Here is a 24,208-nt window from a genome sequence, read left to right on the forward strand (position 1 = left end):
TACACCAGTAGAAAAGAATAGAGCGCCTAGAAATAAATCTACAAACTTAGTCAATTTATTTTTGACAAAGGTACCATGAATACATACTAAGGAAAGGATAGTCAATCCAACATAGTGCTGGAAAAAATGAACTCCATGCCAACAGAATGAAACTGGGCCCTCATTTTAAATCATACACAAAAACCAAATCAAAATAGACTAAACACTTAAACATAAGACCTGAAACTGTAAATCTACCAGGAGAAAGCATAGGCTTCTAAGCTCTAACATGAGTCACAGATCTACTTATAGGAAAGTATAAACTTGAAGAATATGCTAGCAGCATATTGCAATACTTACCTATATTTTTATTTTTATTTCTCAACAATTGTTGTAATACATTGCTCAGAAAGGTTATGCACCTTGCCCAAACTACCAAAGAGAGCTGTGATTTAAAACCAGATTAAACTCCCAAATCCATTTTAAGTACCACGCTGTAATGCTTCAAAAGGAGAGCTCAATCTCTCCAAGAGATACTACATAAACTTGGGAGAAGAGTGACAGTATAATTTTTGAAAATTTAATTTACCTTCAGGGGACGCAGAGCGCCACAAAATTTTGTCCACCAGCTGTTTTCAATGAATTCTAAATGCCTCTCTCTCTTCTTAAGTGTTCGTAACCTTTCTTCAAACTGTTTTAAGGCGCGTTTATCCCTTGCTGGCAAAGGTCGACCATCTTTGCTCTGCAAATGACGGAACAAAACAAAAGTTTTACCATTAACATCTTAATAAAGTACCCAGAAGATTTAGCAGATCAGGTGACAAAACTTTTTCAGGATGGACACTGTTTAGGCAAATTTACAAACTAAAAAATCGTATAACTGCAATAAACATAAGATAACCAAGGTCAGCATAAAAATGTGGATGTGTGTACATTTATGCCTACCTTCCTCTTGATCCCAATACACGGTAGTTATGTGGAGAGAGATAACCATTTGTAAAAACATTCCACAAAAAGTGTATTTGATAAGAAGTGTTAACTACTATGTACTTTGCTAAATGATTCTCCCTCCTCTCCAAACTCACTGTATCACTTACTTTAATAGATTTGGCTCTGCCCCTTCCCTCTCTTTAGTCAAGTGGTTATGTTACCTGAACTGATGCCTCTCAGCCCAATTCAAATGCTAGCAGAATGAAGCAACACAAGTACAGATGGCATGGAGAGGTTTTTGTAACAATTGCTAACAATTGATACTTCCTTGTTTTCCAAGTACTCTGGCAAATGAGTCAAACTTTCTTTGGCCAACCTATCTGACAGATAATTTCCATCTATTTTTACATGATACTTTCTGTAACCATGAGCAGTACCTTTCTCATCATATCTCATAGATACACTTTCCCACTGAACTCTCCTGCTCCTGTCTTTAATTGGGTACAAAAAATAAAACAGCTATTAAATACAGAAAAGGTAAAATATAAAATTGTTTTTATCAGCAGGAACAATAAAAATATTTGTATAGGATTATATTTTTAAAATGCAGATACATTAAGTATTAGAATGTCTTTAATATTCCTATTAAGGTTTAAATAGGTTCCTAGCAGATACACAACATATTGCTCTCCCATATATCCTAGTGCAGCCTCAATTTGAAATCATAAATATAATGCAGAGAATACCTAGGTAACATTTAATAAAGAGATCTACACAGTTACAACAATCTCTTTATACATCGGCATCACTATGACCTTCTGGAACCAATCATCCTCTTCCACGCCTTATCTTATTGCTTGTCAAACTTTATGCATAAGAATCACTTGGAAAGTTTGTTAAATACAGATTTCTAGGCCCTATCCCCAAAGGATATGATTTGGTAGGTCTTGGGTGGGGCCTAGAATTTGAATTTCTACCAAATTTCCAGGAGATACAGATGCTACTAGTCCAGAGACCACACATTACATACTACAGACTATATTTCATTCCTCTAAGTACATTGGGTATTATCACTGGATCCCAGACAATGAAAACTAAGAGGGATTTTCTGAGATCAGAGGAATAAAATGAACACTCCCTTCTGGAGGATAAATCCAGGTAATAATACTTCAAGTGTGTATGAGAAGGATTTTGCACTTTCTATCTTAACCATAACAATTTTCCCCAAAATTCCCATTACCGTATCAAAAGGATACTAAAAATGAAGTAATTTTGTCTCAATGCTGGTGTTCACTATTTTAGAAAAAAGAAAAAAAAATTAGTATACTGATTTAAGGATCCACTTGAAACAAACCCAAGTTATCTGCCTACTTGGTGAATGCTTCAGTGGAATGAGGGATGAATTTCCATTCTGCATTGCCAATTGACTAAACGAATATAAGAATAATTTTTTTTTTTTTTTTTTTTTTTTTTTTTGAGACGGAGTCTCGCTCTGTCACCCAGGCTGGAGTACAGTGGCCGGATCTTATAAGAATAATTTTGATCAGAGAAACAAATACTAAGATGTAAACTCAGCAGTGAACATCTATCTCATTTGAAAGAAAAAATGTAGTTATACAGGTTAAAATGTAGTTAAAGGGTATAACAAACCCCTGGTTAAGAAAAAAAAGTAAAACACGAAAGCTTCCCTTCACACTGTCTCACTGTCTACAATTACCATATTACCATTCCCCTTTCCTACGTTTTTTACTGTTAAGCTGCTAAATATCCTTCAGCAAATTTTCTGTTTAGACACACACGCGCACACACACACACACAGAAAGTACACATATACAAAAGTATTTATGATTTCTTGTTATACATAATAGCTAACATTTCTTGAAAACCTTTTTTTAACTTTTAAGTTCAGAGGTACATGTGCAGGATGTGCAGGTTTGTTACACAGGTAAATGTGTGTCATGGGGATTTGTTGTACAGATTATTTCATCTCCCAGGTATTAAGTCTAGTAGCCATTAGTTATTTTTTCTGATCTTCTCCCTCCTTCCACCCTCTGCCCTCCAGTAGGCCCTAGTGTGCACTGTTCCCCTCTTTGTGTCCATGTGTTCTCGACATTTAGCTTCCACTTGTGAGGACATGTAGTACTAGATTTTCTGTTCATGTGTTAGTTTGCTAAGGATAATGGCCTCCAGCTCTCTCCATGTCCCTGCAGGGGACATGATCTCATTTTTTTTTATGGCTGCATACTATTCCATGGTGTATATGTACCACATTTTCTTTATGCAGTCTACCATTGACGGGCATTTAGGTTGATTCCATGTCTTTGCTACTGTGAACAGTGCTGCAATGAACATTTGCGTGCATGCGTCTTTATCGCAGAATGCTTTATATTCCTCTGGGTATATACCCACTAATGGGATTGCTGGGGTTGGATGGTAGTCCTACTTTTAGTTCTTTGAGGAATCGCCATACTACTTTCCACAATGGTTGAACTAATCTGCACTTCTACTAACAGTGTATAAGGGTTCTCTTTTCTCAGCAATCTTACTGGCATCTGTTATTTTTTGACTTTTTAATAACAGCCATTCTGACTGGTGTGAGATTGTATCTCACTGTGGTTTTTATTTGCATTTCTCTAGTGATCAATGATGTTGAGCTTTTTTCGTATGATTATTTGGCCACATGTATGTCTTCTTTTGAGAAGTGTCTTGAGCACCTTTCTTGTGCATAAAACTGGTCTTCTCTTTTTGTATTTATTTTTTGTACATCTTCTGAATAACTCTTTGAGGCAGATAATAGTATTACATTCATTTATTAAATGAGCAAAAAAGGCCTACAGATGTTATGTGCACAATCAGTAGAGCTAGATTTTGAACTGAGATAGTCAGATTTTACATGACATATTCTTCAAGCTATATACAGATTTATAAATATATCTCATTCCTTTTCACTACTGCACCATTACAAGATGGTATCTAGATTTAACAAATAACTTCTTTTGAACATGTAGATTATTTCCTTTTTAAATTTTTGTTGAGGGTCATTAACAATGTGCCATAAACATCCTTATATACTTAGGTACAAACAATTCAGTAGGATAATTTCCTAGAGGTAAACTGTTAAACTTTAATTATTAAAAGGTGTGTATGTGTATGTACAGGCACATGTCATGACATTCAATATTCTTTAGAAAGTTGTATATTTTATATACTCACAAACAGTCTAATCCCCAAATTCTGATAAAAATTTGACACAGATAAAAATTTAAAAGAGGTCCAAAGAATTTTAAAAAAATATATTGAGTTGTTCTTGACATTTATTATTTTACAGTTTGTGGCTATTGTGAATGGGATTATTTTCTATTACATCTTCCAACTAATTAATGCTTATTATGTTTACATCTAGGCACCATGATAAACTCTTATTAGTTCTATTAGTTTGTCAGTTATTTTAGATTATCATGGTAGATGATATTTGCCAACAAAAAAAGTTATTTTCCTTTTCCCCCTCTCCTCTCCATGCTTACATGTAAATTCTAAATTATTTCTTATTTGACTCAGATTGCTAGAAATATGCTAAAAGTAACAAGGATACTAACATTACTCCTATATTTGATGTTAATGGGAATGTTTCTATTCTTTCACTATTAAGTATTGTGCTCATTAGAGGCTTCCTTTCCATATTTTCTTATCTTTATTTTGAAAAGACTTTATTAAAATTTGTAACTACAAATTAACTTTTAGAAAATACTCTAACATCTACTAAGATGTTTATATTTCACATTTAATCTCAATATGTTAAACTACTTTAATGTATTTTCTGATGTATCATGCTTGCATTTCTGAGATAAGCCTAATCTGATGATTATGAAATATTCTCTTACTATAGCACAGGTTTTGAATTGCTATTTTTTTTTAAAGGGTCTTGCTCCATCATCCAGGCTGAAGTGCAGTGGCACGATCATGAATCACTGCAGCCGCAACTTCCTGGACTCAAGTGATCGTCCCAACTCAGTCTCCCAAGTAGTTGGGACTATAGGCATGCCACGACACCTAGTTAAGTTTTTGTATTTTTTTGTAGAGATGGGGTTTTGCCCAGGCTGGTACCAAAATCCTAAGCTCAAGCAATCTGGTACTAAAGGTGTCAGCCAACAGTACATACCTGACCACTTACATTTTATTTATATTAAAATATTTGCTTCTACTTTCATAAGAAAGCCAGTATATGGTTCTTTTTTCGTGTGCTGTCATTGTCTGGTTTATTTATCAGAATCATACTAGCTTAGGAGAATAATTTAGAGGACCTGCCATTTTTCTCCCATGATCTTTGAATAAGATTTATCTGTTACTCGGCCGGGCGCGGTGGCTCAAGCCTGTAATCCCAGCGCTTTGGGAGGCCGAGACGGGTGGATCACAAGGTCAGGAGATCGAGACCATCCTGGCTAACATGGTGAAACCCCATCTCTACTAAAAAATACAAAAAACTAGCCAGGCGAGGTGGCGGGCACCTGTAGTCCCAGCTACTCGGGAGGCTGAGGCAGGAGAATGGCGTGAACCCGGGAGGCGGAGCTTGTAGTGAGCTGAGATCGGGCCACTGCACTCCAGCCCGGGCGACAGAGCGAGACTCCGTCTCAAAAAAAAAAAAAAAAAAAAAAAAAAAAAAAAAAAGATTTATCTGTTACTTGAAGACGACAGAGGAAGAAAAACTTTTTACTGTATTTTTAAAAGCACATTTAATTGGCAAGGGGTTACATGTAACCTTTAGCTTATTCAACTAATAAATAAAACTTCAACATAAATATTATAGTAAAATATATTATATATTAAATGATGATACCTGAGAACTAGTAAGATCTTGATCATACATAAGAAAAACTTTTGTTTTTTAAGTGTTAGAACAATGACAGAAATTCTCAAATTGCTAGTGTCCTAGATTACACATAAGACCAGTTTTTAGAAATATAGACATGGTTCTGTAAGGATACTGTATTAGTCCATTCTCATGCTGCTATAAAGAACTACTCAAGACTGGGTACTTTATAAAGGAAAGAGGTTTGACTGACTCACAGTTCCGCAGGGCTGGGAGGCCTCAGGAAACTTACAATCATGGCAGAAGGGGAAGCAAACATTTCCTTCTTCACATGGCAGCAGGAAGGAGAAGTGCCAAAGGGGGAAAGGCTCCTTATAAGGTCATCAGATCTTGTGAGAACTCACTATCATGAGAACCGCATGAGGGTAACCGCCCCCATGACTAAATTACCTCCACCGGGTCCCTCCCACAACACAGGGGATTATGGGAACTACAATTCAAGATAAGATTTAAGTGGGGACACAGCCAAACCATTGCAGCTATGCTGCAAAAAATTCAAACAATGTAAAAAGTTATGGGGTTGACAATGTCTAAGTCATATCAGAGTAGCTCTAAGACAAAGTAGTTTTATGCTTCCCAATTACACCAAAATACCAACTCACTTTTGATTTAATCGTTTGAATGTGTTGTTCTACTTCTTCAATGTCTTCAGTGTTTTCTAAACGTTCATAAGCAGCGCTTCTAGTGCCTTTTATCAGATTTAAAGGTAACGCAGACATGCCATAGGCCTAAAAGAAAAAAAATTGAAATGTTTTAGAAATAATGTTTCAAACATATTATACACAATTTTAGGTTAAAAATGTCTTTTAAAGTCATAAAAGTCAGCAGTTGTGAAAGAGTACAGTCACTGAAAAACGTGGTATACGAGAGTGAACACTATATTGTCTCACAATTCTCCCATTTATTTCACATTACATTTAAACAGAGTCAAATTTATAATACAATTCCTCAAAGGTTAAGTTGCAAATTTACTGTAAATTTACTGTACAATTCTTTATATCAAAGTAATAATTACAACTTCAGACTAATCGAAGGTTAAAATAGTATAAATTAGTAAAAAAATTTAAAAAAATGATTTTCTATAAAAAAGAACAATTTTCTCCAAGTATATATAGTAAAACTTTGGTAAAGTAAGTATTTTAATATATACATGTCATTTGATTAGCATACCAATTATTTACATTATAAAGTTTATTTGAAAGTTCTAAATATTTATAACCAATCTTTTTGCTAAGTATTTTAAATATTTTCCAAGTAATTTTAACTTATTAATCAGTGTTAAGAATAAACATGTTATTGTATGTACTAACCAATTCCATATTCCAGTACCAAATGACAGCTTTTTAATATAGCCATTAATAATACTTAATGGCATCTGCTATGTAACCATTATTCAGAATCATTACTGACCGTACTTTCTTAGCAGAAACACTAACAACTATAACCTCCTGGTTGTAGCAACAAACTCTGAAATGGATACTACATTAGGTACTTAAATGTTTTTCATTTCCCTTCTGGCACACTTTACCCAGTGTCCCCTGTAGTTAGGTGGGCTATGACATTGAGTTCAGGACAATGAATACGGGCAGAAGTGATAAATGCCACTTTTTAAGCATGACCCCAAACATCAAAATATCCTGGGTGATCCTGAATGCTTTTACTCATGCTCTCTGCTACCTAGCTGTCAACTCCAAGAATGACTTAAGATACCTTCAATGTTAATTTTAATTAGTTTAATATTCTAACATTCTTCACTGAGTCTCCTTTATGCAATGATTAAACATTGCTTAAACCACAGTTCAAATAGCAAAGCATAAATTCTAACAAATCAGCTTTTTTTTAAAATTAAGGGAGAACAAAAAACATGAATAAAAAATATCCCAAAATCAACTAGTTCTATCATATAATATCAACTCTAGAGTACGTTGTATTTAGATACTTATCTAGCTGAAATTATTACCCAATATACAAATCTTTGTATTTCCAACACTTAAAAAACCTTGCACTTTAAATATTATTAAAACATAAGTGAGTATTCTCATTATTTCCCTTTAATCCTAAAATAGGAAGGAGTGGAAGAAGATTCTGTTACTATTAAATGAAAATGCAATTTGGATAGAGCACACTTTAAGTATTCCTTATCTTAAATGGCTGGGACTAGAAGTGTTTTGGATTTTAGAATTTTTTTGACTTTTAGTATATTTGCATTATTGAGCATCCGTAATCTGAAAATCCAAAATCTGAAATGCTCCAAGGAGAGAGGAAACAAGATGGTGGAATAGAAGCCTACACCATTCATCATCCTCACTGGAAAACCACATTTTAATATCTATACACAGAAAAGTACTGTCACAAGAAGCAAAAATCCGGTCAGCAATCACAGTACCTGGTTTTAACTTCATATCACTAAAAGAGGCATTGAGGAAGTCAGGAGAGACAGTCTTGAATCATCAGTGCCACCCCTCTGCCATCCCCCAGCAGCAGCCATGAGGCACCATGGAAAGACAATCTTTTCACTTTCGGGAGAGACAGCACAGTGACTGGGGGGACTCTACATTGAACGCAGTGCTGCCCTGTCACCGTTGACAATACAGCCGTGCTGGGCTCAGCTACTGCCCATGCATAGAAGGAACATTTGCACCAACCCTAGCTAGAGGGGAATCACTCACCCCAGTGGTTGGAACTGGAGTTTCTCAGCAAACCTTGCCACTGTGGGCAAAATGCTCTGTCGTCCTAGGTAAACTCAAAAGACAGTCTAGGAAACAAAGACTACAATTCCTAGGCAACTCCTAGTGCTAGGCTGGGCTTAGAGTGGACTAGGGTGGCATGTGACCCAGGAAGACACCAGCTAAGGGAGTGCTTGCACCATCCCTCTCCCAACCCCATGTGGTGTAGCTCACCTCAACAAAAGTGACTCTTTCCTTTGGCCTAAGGAAAGGAGAGGGAACAGTAAAGAGAACTTTGTTTTGCATCCTGGATACCAGCATGGCCACAGCAGGATACTGTGCCAGAGTCATCAGGCCCCCATTCCAGGGCCTAGCTCACAGATGACATTTCTAGACACACCTTGGGCCAAAAGGGAATCTGCTGCCTTAAAGGGCAGGCAGGATTGATTACCTGCTGACTAAAGAGCCCATGGTCCCTGAATAACCAGGAATGTTATCTACCAAGTACACTGTGGGCCTTGGGCTCTGGGACATGCTGGATTCAGGGGTGACCCAGTACATTCCCAGCTATGGTGGCTATGGTAAAAGACTCCTTCTGTCTGAGAAAAGTAAGGGGGACTTTGTCTTGCACCTCAGCCACAGTAAGGTAGAGCAACAAGCAGACTCTTGGGGTCCCCAAGTCAAGATCTAGGTTCTTAGAGGACAGCACTTTTGTACATGCCCTGTCCAGAAGGGAGCCCACTGCCTGCAGGCTGAGTCTCAGGCCTGGCAGCATTCACCACAAGCTGTCAGAAGAGCCCTGGGGCTTTAAGTGAACATTGGCGGTGGCCTGGTGGACCCCCATGGAACAGAGTCTCCACAGAGACTCCTCTGCCTGTGGAAAGGGGAGGGAAGAGCAAGTAGGACTTTGTATTGTGGTGGTGTGTGTGTCAGCTTAGCCATAGATTAGCAGGTAAACTGCTAAGGTTTTTACTCCAATTCCTGGCTCCCAGACAGCATCTCAGTAGAAACCTTACAGGTCAGGAGAGAACAGCATAACATATTTAAAGTGCTGAAGATAGAAAAATTTTACCCTAAAATAGTATATCCAGTGAAAATATCCTTCAAGTATGAAGGATAAAGATCTTCCCAGAGACACAAAAGCTAAGAGACTTCATTAACACCAGACCTGCCCTACAAGAAATGGCTAAAGGGAGTTCTTCAATCTGAAACAAAAGGATGTTAAGAGCAAGAAGAAATCATGTGGAGGCCGGGCGCGGTGGCTCAAGCCTGTAATCCCAGCACTTTGGGAGGCCGAGACGGGCGGATCACAAGGTCAGGAGATCGAGACCACAGTGAAACCCCGTCTCTACTAAAAATACAAAAAATTAGCCGGGCGCGGTGGCGGGCGCCTGTAGTCCTAGCTACTCAGGAGGCTGAGGCAGGAGAATGGCGTGAACCCAGGAGGCGGAGCTTGCAGTGAGCCGAGATCGCACCACTGCACTCCAGCCTGGGCAACAGCGTGAGACTCCGTCTCAAAAAAAAAAAAGAAATCATGTGAAGGTACAAAATTCACTGGAATAGTAAGCACACAGAAAAACAAAGAATAGTATAACACTACAATGGTGGTGTGTAAACCAGTCTTGTCTTAAGTAGAAAACTAAATGACGAACCAATCAAAAAAAAAAAAAAAAACAACCTTTTCAAGACACAGGCAGTACAATGAGACATAAAGAGAAACAACAAAAAGTTTAAAAGCAGGAGGATAAAGTTAAAGTGTAGCGCTTCTATTCGTTTTCTTTTGTATGTTTGTTTGTATATGTACTCAGTGATAAGTTGTCATCAGTTTAAAATAATGGGTTATAAAATAGCATATGCAAGCCTTGTGGTAACCTCAAATTAAAAAACATACAACGAATACTTAAAAACATAAAGGCAAGACATTAAAGCATACCATCAGACAAAACCACCTTCACTAAAAGGAAGATAAGAAAGAAAGAAAGAAGACAGGATTGTAAAATAACCAGAATATAAATAACAAAATGGCAGAAGTCCTTACTTATCAGTAACAACACTGAATGTAAATGGACTAAACTCTCCAATCAAAAGACACAGACTGATTGAATGGATAAGAAATCCAAGACCCATTGATCTGTTGCCTACAAGAAATACATTTCACCTATAAAGACACACACAGACCAGAATGGAAAAAGATATTCCATGCCAATGGAAACAAAAAAAGAACAAAAGTAACTATGTTTATATTGGGGAAAACAGATTTCCAGACAAAAACTGTATGAAAAGACAAAGAAGGTCATTATATAGTGATAAGGGGGTCAATTCAACAAGAGAATATAACAATTATAAATGCACCCAACACTGGAGCACCCAGATATATAAAGCAAATATTATTAGAGTTAGAGAGAGAGACCCCAATACATTAACAATGGAGACTTCAACACCCCAATTTCAGTACTGGACAGTTCTCTCAGACAGAAAATCAGCAAAGAAACATCAGACTTAACCTGCACTACAAAACAAATAGACCTAATAGATATTTAAAGAACATTTCATCCAGTGTCTGTGGAACACATATTCTTTTCCTCAGCACATGGATCATTCTCAAGGATAAACCATATGTTAGGTTATAAAACAAGTCTTAACATATTCACAAAAATTGAAATAATATCAAGCATCTTCTCTGACCACAACAGAACAAAGCTACAAACCAGTAACAAAAGGAATTTACAAAACTATACAAACACATGGAAATTAAACAATATGCTCCTAAATGACCAGTGGGTTGATGAAGAAATTAAAAAAGAAATTGAAAGAGTTCTTGACACAAATGATAACAGAAACACAACATACCAAAAACCTACAGGATATAGCAAAAGTAGCAATAAGAGGGAAAATTACAGCTCTAAAAGCCTAAATCAAAAAAGAAGAAAAACTTCAAACAAATACTGTAATGATGCATTTTAAAGAAATGAAAAATAAAGAAAAAAACCACATCCAAAATTAGGAGAAGGAAAGAAATAGGATCAGAGCAGAAATAAATGAATTTTGAATAAAACAATAAAAAAGATAGATGAGGCTGGGCACGGTAGCTCACACCTGTAATCCCAGCACTTTGGGAGGCCAAGGCGGGTGGATCATGAGGTCAGGAGATCGAGACCATCCTGGCTAACATGGTGAAACCCTATCTCTACTAAAAATACAAAAAATTAGCCGGGCATGGTGGTGGGCGCCTGTAGTCCCACCTACTTGGAAGGCTGAGGCAGGAGAATGGCGTGAACCCGGGAGGCAGAGGTTGCAGTGAGCCGAGACCACGCCACTGCACTCCAGCCTGAGTGACAGAGCGAGACTCCGTCTCAAAAAAAAAAAAAAAAAAAAGATAGATTAAACAAAAAGTTGGTTTTTCAAAAAGAAAAAATTGACAAATCTTTAGCCAGATTAAGAAAAAAAGAGAAAGGAGACCCAAATAAATAAAATAAAAGATGAAAATGGAAACATTGTAACCGATACCACAGAAATTCAAAGGATCATTAGTGGCTACTATGAACAACTACTTACATGCCAATAAATTGGAAAATATGAAAGAAATGGATAAATTCCTAGAGACATACAACCTACCAAACTTGAACCACGAAGAAATCCAAATCCTGAACACACCAGTAATAAGTAACGAGTAACAAGATCAAAGTTGTAATAAAAAGCCTCCCAGTAAAGGAAAGACCAGGACCTACTGCTGATCCACAGCCGAATTCTATCAAACATTTAATGAAGAACTAATACCAGTCCTACTCAAACAGCCCCAAAATATGAAGGAGGAGGGAATAGTTCTAGTTTCATTCTACAAGACTCTGATACCAAAACCAAAGACACCTGGGGGAAAAAAAACAAAAAAAAATCTACAGGCAAATCTCTCTCATGAATATTCATACAAAAACCCTTATCATATATCAGCAAACCAAATTCAACATTAGAAAGATCATTCGTTATGACCAAGTGGGATTTATCCATGGGATGGAAGGGATGGTTCAACAAATACAAATCAATCATTGTAATACATCATATCAACAGAATGAAGGATGAAAACCACATGATCATTTCAACGGATGCTGAAAAAGCATTTGATAATGTTCAACATCCTTTCATGATAAAAACCCTCAAAAAACTGAGTATATATGTCAGGCCCACAGATAGTATCATACTGAATGGTGAAAAACTGAAAGCCTTTCTTCTTAGTTCTGGAGCAAGACAAGGATGCTCACTTTCAACACTGTTATTCAACATGAAAGTCCTCGCTGGAGCAATCAGACATGACAAAGAAAAAAAGGGCAATATAAACTGGAAAGGAAAAAGTCAAACTATCTTTGTTTGTAATGATATAATTTTATATTTGGAAAAACTTAAAGACTCCACCAAAAAATTATTATAACTGACAAGCAAATTCAGTAAAGCTGCAGGATACGAAAATCAACATACAAAAATCAGTAGCATTTCTTATGCCAATAGTGAACAATCTGAAAAATAAATTTAAAAAAGTAAGCCCCATTTACAATAACCCCAAATAAAATTAAATAACTGGAATTAACTTAACCAAAAAAGTGAAAGATCACTGCAATGAAAACTATAAAATACTGATGAGTGAAGAAGACATCAAAAAATGAAAAAATATTCCATGTTCATGGATTGGAAGAATCAATATTGTTAAAATGTCCATACTACTTAAAGCAATCTACAGATTCAATGCAATCCCTATCGAAATGGCAATGACAATCTTCACACACACCAAAAAACAAAACAAAACAAAACACCTAAAGTGTATATGGAATCCCAAAGACCCAGAATACCAAAGCTATCCTGAGCAAAAAGAACAAAACTGGAGGAATCGTATTACCTGACTTTAAATTCTATTACAGAGCTATAGTAACTAAAACAGCATGGTACTGGCATAAAAACAGACACACAGACCAATGGAACAGAATAGAGAACCCAGAAATCAATTTACACACCTATGGTAAACTCATTCTTGACAAAGGTGCCAAAAACATGCATTGAGGAAAAGACCGTTTCTTCAGTCAACAGTGCCAGGGAAACTGGATATCCATATGTAAAAGAATGAATCTAGACCCCTATCTCTTGCCACATACAAAAATCAAATCAAAATGAATTAAAGACCTAAGATCAAAGACCTCATACTATGAAACAACTTCAAGAAAACATTGGAGAAACTCTCCAGGACACTGGTCTGGACAAAGCTTCTTGAGTATACCCTAGAAGCACAGGCAACCAAGCAGAAAATGACAAATGGGATTACATCAAGCGAAAAAGCTTCTGCACAGTAAAGGGAACAATCAACACAATTAGGAGACATGGTATAGAATGGGAGAAAATATTTGCAAACTACCAAATGACAAGTGATTAATAACCAAAATATATAAGGAACTCAAACAACTCTATAGAAAAAAAGCCTAATAATCCTATTAAAAAGTGGGCAAAAGATTTGTATAAACATGTCTTAAAATAGACATACAAATGGCAAACAGACATATGAAAAGGTGCTCAACATCACTGACCATCAGAGAAATGCAAATCAAAACTGAGATTATCATCTCACCCTGGTTAAAAGAGCTTTTATCTAAAAGTCAGACAACAACAAATGCTGGTGAGGATGTGCAGAAAAGGGAACCCTTGTACACTGTTGGTGGGAGTGTAAATTAACACAACCACTATGGAGAATTGTTTGGAGGTTCCTCAAAAAACTAAAAATAGAGCTACTATATGATCTAGCAATCCCACTATTTGGCACATACTCAAAAGAAAGGAGATCTATATATCAAAGAGATATCTGCACTCCCACGTTTGTTGCAGCAGTGTTCACAACAGCCAAGATTTGGAAACAACCTAAGTGTCCATCAACAGATGAATGGATAAAGAAAATGTGGTACATATATACAATGGAGTACTATTCAGCCATAAAAAAGAGTAAGATTCTGTCATTTGCAACAACATGGATAGAGCTGGAGGTCATTATGCTAAGTGAAATAACCTAGGCACAGAAAGACAAACATCATACGTTCTGACTTATTTCTAGGATCTAAAAATCAACAATTAAACTCGTGGACACAGAGAATTGAAGGATGGTTACCAGAGACTGGGAAGGGTAGTGGGGCAGTGGCAGGCAGGTAAGGATGGTTACTAGGTACCAAAAAAAAAGAAAAAAAGAATGAGTAAGACTTAGTATTTGAAAGCACAACAGAGGAACTATAGTCAATAATTTCACTGTACATTTTTAAATAACTGGCAGGGCACGGTGGCTCACACCTGTAATCCCAACACTTTGGGAGGCCGAGGCGGGTGGATCACTTGAGGTTAGGAGTTTGAGAACAGCCTGGTCAACATGGTAAAATCCCATCTCTAATAAAAAATGCAAAAAATTAGCTGGGCGTGGGGGTGGGCACTTGTTGTCCCGGCTACTCAGGAGGCTAAGGCAGGAGAGGGAATTGCTTGAACCCAGGTAGTGGAGGCTGCAGTGAGTTGATATCACACCACTGCACCCCAGCCTGGTAACAGAGTGAGACTCTGTCTCAAAATTAAATGATTAAATTAAATAACTAAAAGAATATAATTGGACTGTTTGTAACACAAAGTATAAATGCTTGAGGGAATAGATACCGAATTTGCCATGATGTGATTATTATGCATTGCATGCCTACATCAAAATATGTACTCCATTGATACACCTACTACGTACCCAGGAAAATTAAAAATAATTTTAAAAACAGTTCCAAGGAACATTTCTTTGGAGTTCAAAGTTTCAAATTTTGAAAGCTTTCAGATTTTGGATTTTCAGATTAGGGTAGAGTAATTTCCTCTAATTACCTCAATTCTTATCAAATGTACACTTCCAAAATATATATTTTGGTAAAATATAAAAGGAAAAATATATAATTGGGTTTAAAATGTATATAGTAAGGTTGAAAAGTTACCTACTGACCTACTGGGTACAACATTCACAATTTAGGTGATGGCCACACTAAAAGCCTAGACTTCACCACAATGCAATATATGCATGTCAGAAATCTGCACTTGTACCCTCTAAATATATTTTTAAAAATTAAAAGAATCTCATTTATATTTTTTATATTAAATTATACATCCTCAAAACATTGAAAAATATGAAGAATAAAGCCTATGGGAACCAAAGTACCTGACAGTTCCTTTAGCATTTCCTTATAGGATTTTCCTGTCCTTATTATTATTTTAACCTATTTGATTTGGTTATTCTAGTACTTCCATATTCTTTAAACATTATTGATAAAAAGTAAGAATAATTTAAGACTCTGATTAATATATAGCATTATATGATTATTTATCAATTCTCATTACTTATTGTATTAGTCCGTTCTCACAATGCTATAAAGAACTACCTGAGACAGGATAATTTACAAAGAAAAGAGGTTTAATTGGCTCACGATTCCACCAACTGTACAGGAAGCATGGTTAGAGAAGCCTCAGGAAACTTACAATCATCGCAGAAGGCAAAGGGGAAGCCAGCAAGTTATATGTTGCTGGAGCAGGAAGAACAGAGTGAAGTGGGAGGTGCTACAGATTTTTAAACACCCAGATCTGGTGAGAACTCTATCATGAGACAGTACTACGAGGATGGTGCTGAGCCATTAGACACTATCCCCATGATCCAATCACTTCCTACCAGGCCACACCTCCAACACTTGGGATCACAATTCAACATGAAATTTGGGTAGGGACAGACAGTCAAACCGTATCATTCATATTATTTTAATAATCCAATAGAATGTTGCTTTTTACAACAAAATGCCATGGCAATATTTTGCTAAACCCAGTTTATATGCAGGTATGTTTCCCTGTCCTCTCAACCATCTCCAGTCTAGGCCTATTCGACCTCAATGCTTGTTATTCTGTGTTGGATGGATTAGGTTCCCTGAATGTACTAAATGCAGTGCTCAATACTGTTTCCCAAGGAATCTTTTGGTTTAGTCACTATTAACAACATGGCCTTATTTACAGTCTACTGTCAAACACAAGGCCTTCTGAATTATCCTAAACTGGTCTGCTGGTTTCACCTTCTACAAATCCATCTTCTACATTGTTTCTAAAGTGATCTCACTCTAATACCCAAATCAGTATATGTCATTCCTCTAATTAATATCCTTTAAGATTCTACAGGACGAATAAATGTATTTTTCAAAGCATTCTGGTATGAGTTCCTAGGAATCTGTAAAGGTGCCACTAGGGCCACTACAGAAGATAAGGCAGCTAGCCATGCAGGAATCTGCTGCTACTTTAACCAGAGCAATTCTACTTGTTCCTAACCTCTATATGTATATGAACATATAAAATTGTTTTAAAAAGTTGTTTTGCTATTTTTTTATGAAAGGTACAATTACTAGTTGGTATTGGGAATAGACTCTAATTAATGTAATTTTGCATATAAAGCACTTCATGACCTGATGCTTACCAACTTGTTAATTTTATCTCATGCTTCTGAATTGTTCATTGTTCTTAAAACACTACAATTTTTATGCTACTTTAGGCTGTGTCCAACAGACACATTTTATTCCATGTAGTGCCATCATCTAGAACACCCACCTTCTCATCTTATTTCATTAACAACTGTTAATGCCCTTCAGGTCTCGGCTTAATTACAATATGTCTGAGAAACCTTCCATGACTTGTAAATGTCCCTTGCTTATAACTCAATTATAACGCATAGGTATTTTAACATTATTCATCTGCACATTTGTTTTATCACTAGATCTGCCAAACTTGGCTGAACAGATTTCTAGGCCAGACTAGTAACAACTACAGTAGACTATTTGGTATATAATGACTAGGTCCCAATTCTTTTTCCTCCTACCTTTGTTTCAAAAACAAAAATTTATTAAATTAATAAAATAATTTCTCCAAGAAGATAATAATTAACCAATAAGTTTTTAGGAAGAGAAAGCTCTTAATTCACACAAAGTTATTTCCTTAAATGGAATTGATATACTTACTAGAAGAGCTGAACTGAATTTCTAAACAGTTTAATATAAAATATTTTGTAAAATAAAAAAGTTTCTGGTAACAACTTGTGGTAACATAAGACCAGAACAAACACTATTTTTAAATGTTTAATTGTCCAAAGACAACAAGTAGAAGAAAGGTGTCATCGTTTGGTCGCCAAGCTTTTAGCTTGTTTTTGGATTGCATTTTCAATAATTATCAGGAATTTAACTATAATATTTAGATTATGATAAGCTTGACGTAGACCTTATATAAAATATTACAACTTTTAAGGTCTTTAAACAACAATCTTTTGAACTTCACTTCAGACTTTTTTTAATGTACAAAAAGGCTGTACTTTTCAGAAACACAAAACTTTTATTACTTACTACTGCCCTCTAGTGAATTTCCAGAAAAAAAAAATCAGAAAACTAAAGAGATTGTATAGTTTAAAATGTTTCTATTAATAGGTTGGCCATAATTGTCACCAAATTTGTTTACTTTGACTTCCAAGAATAAATCACCAACTCTATTTGAAAACTAAAATGTTTTAAAATAATATATACAAACTACATTCCTAATACCTTCTTTCACAGCTCAGTTTAGAATGGCACTTTTCTTTACATATCTCTCTTCTTTATCTGGAATGATGGTTTCCAACTCTGCAGGCCTTAGATTACAGTAAATGGTCAATGCTGAATACTACCTGTAGACTTAATAAATGTCTTCCACATATCTGTGAAATCTATTATTCAAAGATGTACATGCTATTATGATTAATGAAACAATACAGGTACTCAAGACTTTCCTTTCAAGTTTTCACTGAGTCTAAGATGTATATATTTTCTTACATTTAATATCAGTGAAATTTGGATGCATCTAAAAATTGAATGCATCATATTATTGAAGGCCAGGCAGAAGCCATGACATAGTTGTTGTTACATGCACATTCACAAATTTGGTCACAGCAAGTTACATTACAGTCACTTCAGTTGAATTACAAGCATTCTGGGTACAATTATTGAGTTTAATTGGCACTTATGTCTGAAAAGATAATATGATTTGACATTAAAACAAAAAGTTAATGTGTAAGTAAGGAGAAAGAATGAAGAAACATCAATAGTAAAGAAAAAATATTCATTAGAACAATAAGCATAATTCTGTATTTTCTTACAAAGCAACAGTCAAGTGCTTCATAAGCTTAGGAAAGGGAGATATCCAAAACAGAAGTTATTTTGCATTTTTCTGCTTAGGTATATGCAAAAGGACTCCCTTCTTCTATATGGCAAAACAAGAAACAACAACAAAACATCTTAAATTTACAGGATAGGTGTGTTGGTGGTTTCAAAGAAAATCCCAGAGATAAGACTAGAACACACAAAAAAAGCTGCACATCAATTCTCTTGATAGCACAAAAGACAATACACTTTTTTAGCTTCTGTGTATGAGTGAAAACATGTGAAACTTGTTTTTCTGAGCCCAGCTTATTTCACCTAACATAGTGACTAAAACTAACGACTAAGAGAGGAGAGGCCGGTAAGGGTAGGGAGTACGGAGGGGAGATGAAGAGAGGCTTGATTCGTGGGTACAGTTAAATAGACAAAATAAGACCTAGTGTTCGATAGATCAGTAGGGTGACTACAGTCAACAATAATGTATTGTATATTTCCAAATAGCCAGAAGAAAATAATTCAGATATTCCCAGCATAAAGAAAAGATAAATGTTTAAGGTGATGGATATTCCAATTACCCTGATCTGATCATCATACATTATATGAAAGTCTCAGACTATCACATGTACTTGGAAAATGTGTATACCTATTATGTATCAATAAAAATAAAAGACAATACAGTTGGTTCCCATGTCACAATGGTTCAACTTAGAATTTTCATACTTTGTGATGGTGTAAGACCATTCTTTTTTACTTTCAGTACAGTAGTCAATAATTTACATAAGAAAACATTTGATATTTTATTGTAAAACAGGCTTGGTGTTAGATAATTTTGTGCAACTGTAGGCTAATGTAAGTGTTCTGAGCATGTTTAAGATAGGCTAAACCAAGATATTGTGTTCAGATAGGCTAAACTAAGCTATGATGTTCATTAGTTTAGGTGTATTAAGTGCATTTTTAAACTTACAATATTTTCAACTTATGATGGATTTAACAGAATGTAACCCCACTGTAAGTCAAAAAGCATCTGTGTCATATAGTAAAACATGAACATCAATAACCAATTCAAAAAGTGATTTAGAATTCTCACACTCCAAATATAAAGTTTTAGGAATGCCTTTCATTTCATATTTTCCTTGTTATGGATGCAGATAAATCGAAGAAATCTCACTCACTAAATATAAAACAAAGATTATAAATGATTAAGAAAAAATTGTCAGATTTTTCCTTATAGTGATACATAAAGTAATGGTGCACCTTACAATCGGTAGCATACATTCAGTGAAATGTGCTATCACATAGGCTGAGAAATTTGACTTTTAAAGGGAATTTTTCTCAAAATATTATTGAGAACCACTGTTGTGGTTCATAAGGTGTTGTAACATGAACTGAATGTTTGTTTTCCCCTAAAATTTGTATGTTGAAATCTAATCCCCAGTGTGATATTTGTAGGTGGAGTTTTCCAGAGTTAATTGAGTCATGAGAGTGGATCCCTTATAAATAAGATTAATGCCCTTATAAGAAGGGTCACAATAGAGCTTGCTTCCTTTCTCTCCCTGCTCTTTATCATATGAGCGTAGAATGAGAAGACAGCCAACTGCAAATCAAGGAAGAGGGACCTCACCAGACACCAGACACCTTGATGTTGTACTTCCCAGTCTCTAGAATCGTGAGAAATAAAAGTTTGTTGTTTGAGTCACCCAGTCTATGGTACATCTGTTGTACTGACCTGAACTAAGACATGGAGGCAAACCAACATTTGATGGGTATAAGAAGAAAGTATTAAATGTTTTATTTCTATATTTGAATCTTTATCACTTTAATTTTCTTTAACCTATCAGTTTATATTTTACATTAAATGTACATAAGTTAGCATAATAATATGTAAATATGCATTTATAATCATAAATATCCTGGTGGACATATTTAAAGTTTTACGGATAAAGGTATATAGTGAACAATTTAGCAGTCACTGCTTCTATAGGCACTTCACTGGTCTATATGATACATTTTGCTGAAGACATCATTATTCACCATCTCCCCACTTGGTGGCACCAAAAAATTAGAATATCTACATATATATCCATGCCTACAAGTTTTACTTTTTAAAATTTAATAAGTATCAATTCCCTTTCAATGTAAGCTTAAAATAACAGGCAAATATGCTGTTTGACCTTCTTCTCCTAAAGCTCACTGCCTAATTATTTGGCATTCATTAATACAGGGTACAGTAGTCAGAATCAGTAAAATTTAAATAATCAACTAGTTTCAAAAATAAACAATAATACATAACTAAGAAATTCACACTTGACTGACACATAAAATAAAAGAACTTCTCTAGCCTCAATACAAAACAAAATTCAGTTACAAATTCTGTAAGAAACACGATTTTTACATTTCATATATGTAGGGTCAAAGTACTCAAGTATTAATTTCCCACTCTGGGTACTTAATAATTAAGATTAAACGTCTTCTACTCCTCATGAATATTTTCTATACCCTCTTTTAAGCTGTCACAAGAAATGCCCAGTTCTCAAGCTTTTCCAAGGTAAGTTAGGAGAAAACTTTGTATCCCAACTACAAGCAAGTATGATAATTATACTATTTAACCATCTATCTACAATAAAACCACAAATCTATAAATTGTTGGTTTTCACTGAATTTTTACTAAAATTCCAGTAGGTATTATTGGCTCATTTTTACAGATGGGGAAGCTTGGGATCAGGTAATAGATTTTCAACAAACTCACACCCACGAATGGAGCTCAGCTATACACACCATGATGCCCCTCTTGAACAGAGCATCATCTACCTTCCTCTTCCCCTCCCTCTATATATCATAGGTATTAAAATTGGTCAAATCATGGCTTGGTAGCAAAGCCTGAGCTTTGAGTACTTGTAGTGCTATTCAAAAGATATTATCTCTCTATCCACACTTCCCCAACCCCAACTAACCACCATTCAATTACCAAGGCCTTTTGACTTACCTTTGAATAAGGAACACTCTCACTGATCATAATACAACTGCTTTTTGCATTTGGTTTATTTTCAGTGAGAGAGGAAAGAGGTGGAACTATAGTTTGAACCATATGAAACTGTGAATATTCAACTGTTTAAGCTAATAGTGACTATTTATTAAGTGGCCAGTAGATTCTAAGACTTGGTGGATTATTTAATTAAATCCTCACTACTTTATTACTTAAATATTATACCACTATAAAGATGAAGAAATTTAGATGGGAAAGTAGGTCAGGAGACCCATGGATCCACATTTCAGACTCTCCACACCAATTATTTTAATTTTATTGTTTATGCTGCTTAAAGAAAACAGATAACTGCTGGGAAGCTGGATCTTAGCAGGCTGTTACACTGGAATCTCTCCCTTGGCCTTAGGCCTTAAGTGGCCCCTCTCTACCTATTTAGCAAACTCTTTTATGTGTTCCTGGTTCCCACCCTCAATCCCATCATTATAAGGTCCTCTGGTTGTTTTATCAATATCTTTCAGCCCAGCCCTCTATACAGTAAAGTATCACATAATGTCATCAATGGATTCTTGGAAACTGTGACTTTAAGTGAAATGATGTATAACCAACCAATTTTGTGTGTGTGTGTGTGAGACGGAGTCTCGCTCATGTCGCCCAGGCTGGAGTGAAATGGCGCAATCTCGGCTCACTGTAACCTCTGCCTTCCAAGTTCAAGCGATTCTCCTGCCTCAGTCTCCTGAGTAGCTGGGATTACAGGAGCCCACCACTAAGCCCAGCTAATTTTTGTATTTTTAGTAGAGATGGGGTTTCACCATGTTAGCCAGGCTGGTCTCAAACTCCTGACCTCAGGTGACCCGCCCAACTCGGCCTCCCAAAGTGCTGGAATTACAGGCATGAGTCACTGCGCCTGGCAACAAAACCAATTTTACTACAGACTAATTGATGTAAACAAGAGCTAACTTCCTATGGCATATTTCTGGTCACAAGAACATCATCAAACTTCTAAATAAAGATTCTAAATAAACTTCTAAATAAATAAAGTACCTAATATTAAATACTGAAATAAATGTAAGCTCTACATACATTTAGGAAAGATCAATAAAAACAAAATACTCAACTTGGTGAATCAGTGAGTGACGATGGTTGTGGTCGTAGTGGGTTAAATTAAGGAATAAATGTTTGCAAAGTGAAAATTATAAAGAGCACCTCCTACCACCACACAGTTCAAAAACAAAAACAAACAACAATGTTGGGCTAGCTGAACGTTTTTGTATTACAATTATTGTTATGCACTTGTATGTAGTATACTTTTTGAATTTTTATTATACAATAATTTGCATTCATTTATTCATTCATTTTTCAACCCACTTATTCTTAGTTCAGGGTCATGGGTGGCTGGAGCCTATCCCACCAGTTCAGGTTGCAAGGCAGGAACCAACACTGGACAGGATGCCATTCCAACTGTGGGGTACACTCACACATACCTACACTAACTCCTACTGGTACAATTTCAGACATACCAATTCATCTAATGTGCACATCTTGGGAATGTGGGAGGAAACCAGAGTACCCAGAGAAAACCCATGCGGACATGGAAACAACGTGCAAACTCCACACGGTGGCCCTAGCCAGAAACTCATCTTTTTTCACATCAACATTGTAAGAAAACATGAAAAAAAAAATGTTATTGAGGACCTGCTGTATTCTAGAAAAGTGAAGCTCTTTTAAGGATAGCTTAACTAATTCAGTATGAATATTATGTTGGTTCAATTGATTTAAATAATTTTCAAAGTTTCCAGTTAAATATAAAATAGTTTAAAATATTTCTTTCCAATAATATCATTCCTACAAAGAAGCTCTCTTTGAAATAGTTTTAATAACAACTTACTTTCTCCACTCCCACTTGCTACCCTGCTACCCTCATAGCTTATTTAATTCAGAGCCACCAGAGTAGTACTGTTAAAATGTTTGTCAGAGCCCATGAACTTTTCCATTTAAAAACTTACAGTGGTTTCTATTCTCAATCAGCATAAAATTCAAAACCCTAACTGCGGACTATAAAGCTCACATGACATGGCCTCTTGTTACCTCTCAATGAAACTTTTACTACTCCCCCTTGTCAACTGAATTCCAGCCACAATAGCTTTGCCTCCTTGCTAGTATCTGAATGTAGCATGTACATGCCCACCTCAGGATCCTCACCCTTACTCTTCTGTCATGACTTACTTTCACTTCATTCAGGTCTCTGTTCAGATGTTAGAAACTATTCCTGATCTTTACAGTAGTCTCAGCCTCTACTACTGTCTATCTCCTTATGCTGCCTTATTTTTCCTCATAGTATCTACCAACTGACCACCGGGAGACATGTCTCTGTGCATCTTTCATTTCTGCATATTTTGCAAGCCAGGAGCTAACTGACCGCCCCCCCACCCGACCCACCACTTTTTTTTTTTCTGTACTATCTTTTCAAAGATCTTTGTATAGCAAATAGTCTTGGCAGATACACAAAATATCTTTCCCTGCAGCAAAGGACAGGCATGCTTACCATCCATTATAAAAGATTCAGCTTCCCTAAGCTCAGGGTTCCTCTTCTACA

General features: G+C 35.9%; 1 protein-coding gene across 2 annotated transcripts in view; it reads right to left on the reverse strand.

Annotated features, from left to right (window-relative positions):
- The window catches only part of LMBRD1 (LMBR1 domain containing 1), a 151,252-nt gene that overhangs the window by 45,263 nt on the left and 81,781 nt on the right, over window positions 1-24,208 (reverse strand). For both annotated transcript variants that reach the window (XM_050789717.1, XM_050789716.1), the window contains exons 8-9: window positions 6,379-6,504; window positions 569-721 (exon numbers count right to left, since the gene is read on the reverse strand). In XM_050789717.1, coding sequence (XP_050645674.1) covers window positions 569-721; window positions 6,379-6,504 — 279 coding nt within the window. The remainder of the gene's footprint in view (window positions 1-568; window positions 722-6,378; window positions 6,505-24,208) is intronic.

This window comes from Macaca thibetana, chromosome 4 (assembly GCF_024542745.1).
Source record: "Macaca thibetana thibetana isolate TM-01 chromosome 4, ASM2454274v1, whole genome shotgun sequence".
In the NCBI taxonomy this organism is placed as follows: Eukaryota; Metazoa; Chordata; class Mammalia; order Primates; family Cercopithecidae; genus Macaca; species Macaca thibetana.